Here is a 4,176-nt window from a genome sequence, read left to right as displayed (position 1 = left end):
GCCCTGGAGCTGCAGGCCGTAGTTGTAGCCGTAGGGTCCGTAGGCGAAGCCGGGCAGGAAGGCGGCGGGGTCGGTGGCCCCGGCCCGCAGCAGCAGCTCGGGGTGCGGCGGGTGGCAGCTGCTGCTGCCGCTTGAAGCGCCTTCCTCCGGCGCAGGAAGCTCCCGTTGTCGAACATGTCGGCGGACTCGGGGTCAGCGTCCAGTAGTTGCCCCTTGCCCGGGTTGCCGGGCTCCCGGGGATCTGACGAAGCAGTCGTTGAGGAGAGGTTGTGGCGGATGCTGTTCTGCCAGGCGGGGAACTTCTCCCGGTAGTAGGGGAAGCGCCCGCTGATGAACTCGCAGATCTCGCTCAGCGTCAGCCGCTTCTTGGGGCTCTGTAGGATGGCCATGGTGATGAGGGCGATGTAGGAGTAGGGCGGCTTCACCAGCGGGTTCTTCCCCCCCGCGCCGCCGCCGCCGCCGCCGCCCGCGGGCGCCTTCTCCCCCGGGCGCGGCGCGCGGCGCACGCCGGCTCCGAGCCGCCGGCGGGGGAGAGCCGCTCCGGGGACCCCCCCATGCGCGCCTTGGCGGCCCCCGCTCCGCCGCAGGGCGAGCCCCAACGGATCGCCGCCCGTCCTCCTCGTCCCTCCTCGTCGTCGTCCTCCTCCTCCTCGTCCTCGCTGTACTTGCCCCCCATCCTGGGGCGGGCCCACCACGTCGATATCCGCGTCCTCCACCTCGGAGAGCGGCTCTTCCTCCGGGGAGCGCTCGGACATGATCCCGCAGCCGCCGCCGCCGCTGCTGCCCAAAGTCATTGTTGTGCGGCCGGGCGGCCGGGGCCGGGCTCCCCCCCCCCCACCTAGCGGCGGCTCCCGGGATGGGCCCGGGGCCGTGCGGAGGGGCTGCGGCCGCCGCTGGGACTCCGCGCCCCGGCGCCGCCGCTCCGCGCCCCGCTCGCCGCCGCCGCTGACTGGCGGTGGCCGCCGGCGGGACTGCGGGGGTGGTGGCTGCGGGGGGAGGGGCGGGGGGGGGGGGAGTTAAGAAAGGAACAGTCTTAGGGTCGGAAATGTTTCCTTTGAGAGGTGCGGGTTTTCCGCCGGGGTCCTCCAAATCGCCTTGGGAAGTGACCAGGGGAGCTGCAGCCCCCCCGGTCGCAGCGAGCCCTTTTGCGTCCCTGCAAATCTCTCTCCCGGGCGCTTTTACCATGTGTGTCTGTCTCTCCCTTGCTCTCAAAGAAAATGTTTTAACGGTTCGATCTTATTTTTAGTTTCTTTGAAGCTTCGGGTTTGGTTTTAAAAGGCACTGTTTAGGGTTTCTTTATTTTGAAGAAGAAGAAAAGTCGGTGAAACTCAGGACTGCGGTTTATTTTTTTTCCTTTTTCTTTTTTTCTTTTCTTTTTTTTTTTTTTTTTCAATGAGACATTCAAATGCACGTTTAAAAGAAAATTCGATCCGCCAGGAACTTTGGAGAATTCCCTTACTATTTTTTTTTTTATCCCCGTTTTCCCACCCCCTCCGTGCGTGGGTTTTTTGGTGTATTGGTAATTATTTGTATATAGATTATTCGGGAGCTAATGAGCGGAGTCCAGTTAACTCTTCACTGGTTGTGCATCCGTCATATCTATTTTATTGAGAGAATCTGTGAATAATTTGATGTGGAAAAGGCAACAGAATTTTGTCCACCGTTGGTGTAAATTAATAAATGTTGTGACCTGGTTAAAAAAAAAATCATAATAATCCAAATCGTTCTTTGCGATGTCCTTTGTCACGCTGAGAGCCGTGAGCCCCGCTCGGGCCTCGGGAAGCGAGTGGCTGCCACCCACCACGGGGCTGGCGGCGCTCGGCCGGCCGCGGAGCTTCGCCGCCCGGGGCCCACGGGGCTGCGCCCTCCCCTCCGCGGCCGGGCGCGCAGCCTGCGCGGGGCTGCTCCGCGCCGCCCCCCCGCCGGCGGCGGCTGGCAAACCGGCCGAGCGAGGGGGGGGGGCCCGCTTTGGGTCCACGGGCCGGCAAGGGAAAGGACCCCCCCGGAATTACTATTTTTTTTGTTAATATTTTTAAATTATTATTATTATTCTTTGTTTGCTTTTTGGTGTGCGGCCCCCCAAAAAACCCTCTGCCTGTTTCCAGGGAGAGGGAGGTGGGGCCGGGGAGAAAGATTCTCCCTTCTCTTCCCCCCACTCCACCCCTCCGCCTTCTTTTATTTTGTTTGGAAAAGTTGACACATGAGAAATAAGTTGGAGGGTTCCCCCCCCCCCCCCCCCGCCACACACGTCCCCCTCAGTGGGCCTGCAGCATTTGAATGACCGAATGAAACTTGATCTCCCGAAATTTTGCAACAACTTACAAAGTAAATAAACATCTTTAAGCGCTCCCTTCTCCTCCAAACTCCCCCCCTCCCCCCAAATTTATTTCAGGGACCAAACGTGGCTCTTTGGTTTGTTTGTTGGCAGGGTCCCTGATCTAAAGAATCGAGGCCTTTCTGCCCCTGCAGCCGGCTGGAGGAGAAGGAGAAAAAGAAAAAAGCTGAGACGTACGAGGCAGGGAGCCGGGGACGGAGCCGGTCCCCGGGCGAGCGGGGGCTTTGTGCGGGGCCCGCCGGGGCTGGGGCAGGAGCCGGGCGGTGTGCGCCGGGGGAGGGGTGTGTGTGTCGGCCTTTCTTTTCTCTCCCCCCGCCCCCCCTTTTTTTTTATTCCCCCCTCCTCTGCCCCTGTCTGTGCCACCTCGAACCTCCGCGCAGTTTGTTGATGTTGTTCCTGAACGTGCCGCCTCCCCGCAGCGAGCGGTCTCACATCTCGCCTTCACACACATTTGCTTTTGAAAAGCGATCTTCGTGTCCGGCACTTGGTTGTCTCCCTTTCATGTCCAGCTCCTACAAAAGGGGCTACAAGACTCGACATGGGAGAAAAGAGGAGGCCAATGAATCTATTTTCCAGATTGCCAAGCACATGGTTGGAAATTGAAGGGGCTTTTGTAGCATTTCCCCTTCTTCCCTCCCTCCCCGCTCCTTTTCTTTTGCTTGTGTGCAAATTGTTCAATTGCTCTGGCAGGGGTGTTCCTGACAAGCTCATTACTAGAAGGTGCCAGACCCCTCCTCTCCCTCTCCCCCGAAGTCTTTGATGAAGTTAAAATGCGCTGATAGCTGCTCTCGGGGCTATCTTTGTTCAGCCTCCTTTAATAACCGAGCCTGCTTTGAGGAGACGGGATCCGAAGGAAGAAAGCGATGTGCAGCCAGGCTGGGTGGTGGTTGTGTGTCTGGAGGGGGGGGGACGGGACGGACAGGACGAGTTATTTTCTTATAAAGTAGCGATTTAAAATATTGGGGGGGTGGGGTGGGGTGGTGTTTGTTTGCGAAGTGTGGGGGAGAAATCAGCCAGGGGTGCCGGGAGCGGGTAGCAGCAGCCGGGGCCGTGGGGATGAGGGAGCGCGTCTCACCCCTGCAGCCCCCGCTGGGGGCAGGGGGTTCTCCAAGTTGGTGGTCTCCGGGTTTGGAGGGATGGAGGGGGGTCCTCTCCGCAGGGAAGCGGTGTTTTCCCGGAGAGACCCCTTCCCCCACACGCTCAGGGGAGGGGGCTAGGGGGTTTCTGGGGCTGAGTCACCTTTCCTCGGCTCCGTTCCCTTTCTTTTGCCTTGCGGAGTCATTGCGGGTTTTTTAAGCCGCGGTCGCCGGCCGGGATTGAAGCTGAGGTGACTTGGGAGCGGGGGGATTGCCCCCCATTACCCGGGAGCCGCGGTACACCCCGCGGGAAGGGCCGCCCGCTGCCGGCCGGGCTGGGCTCGGCTCCCCCGGGCCTGCGGGGGGCTGCGGGCGCCGGCGCCGCTGGGTTCCTTTTTTTTTTTTTTTTTTTTTTTTTTTGAGGGGTGTGTGTACGGGGGAAATCCCCAAGCGTCTCTAACTTTAGGTTTTTCCCATCCCCTAAATTCCCCTCAAGCACCCGAGCTCTTTCCGTGCCCCGGTCAAACTCACGCCACCCGCAAATATCTGCTTCGCTTGGCGTGGGTGGTGGTGTGTGTGGGGTGTCGGCGGAGACCCCCCCGGGAACCGGCTCCGGGGGACGGCGGGGAAGGGCTCGGGGGCTCTTCTGGGGCAGGAGCCTCTGGCCGGGCTCGGCTCGGGGGGTTAACGTGGAATCTCGCCTCTGCGAGGCAGGACGGATAATGGCTCCTAATTACGGGGCTGGCTGGCTCCACAGCCCCGATC

At 60.6% G+C, this 4,176-nt stretch overlaps 1 protein-coding gene across 1 annotated transcript in view; it reads right to left on the bottom strand.

Annotated features, from left to right (window-relative positions):
- The window catches only part of FOXD2 (forkhead box D2), a 4,245-nt gene extending 3,308 nt beyond the window's left edge, over window positions 1-937 (bottom strand). The window contains 4 exon segments of the mRNA XM_056356195.1: window positions 3-126; window positions 129-497; window positions 500-673; window positions 675-937. Coding sequence (XP_056212170.1) covers window positions 3-126; window positions 129-497; window positions 500-673; window positions 675-794 — 787 coding nt within the window. The 5' untranslated portion in view covers window positions 795-937.
- Between the last annotated feature and the right edge of the window lie 3,239 nt (window positions 938-4,176).

This window comes from Falco biarmicus, chromosome 11 (assembly GCF_023638135.1).
Source record: "Falco biarmicus isolate bFalBia1 chromosome 11, bFalBia1.pri, whole genome shotgun sequence".
Classification (NCBI taxonomy): Eukaryota; Metazoa; Chordata; class Aves; order Falconiformes; family Falconidae; genus Falco; species Falco biarmicus.
The sequence above is the reverse complement of the archived record's forward strand: the minus strand, read 5'-3'. Positions and strand labels throughout refer to the sequence as shown.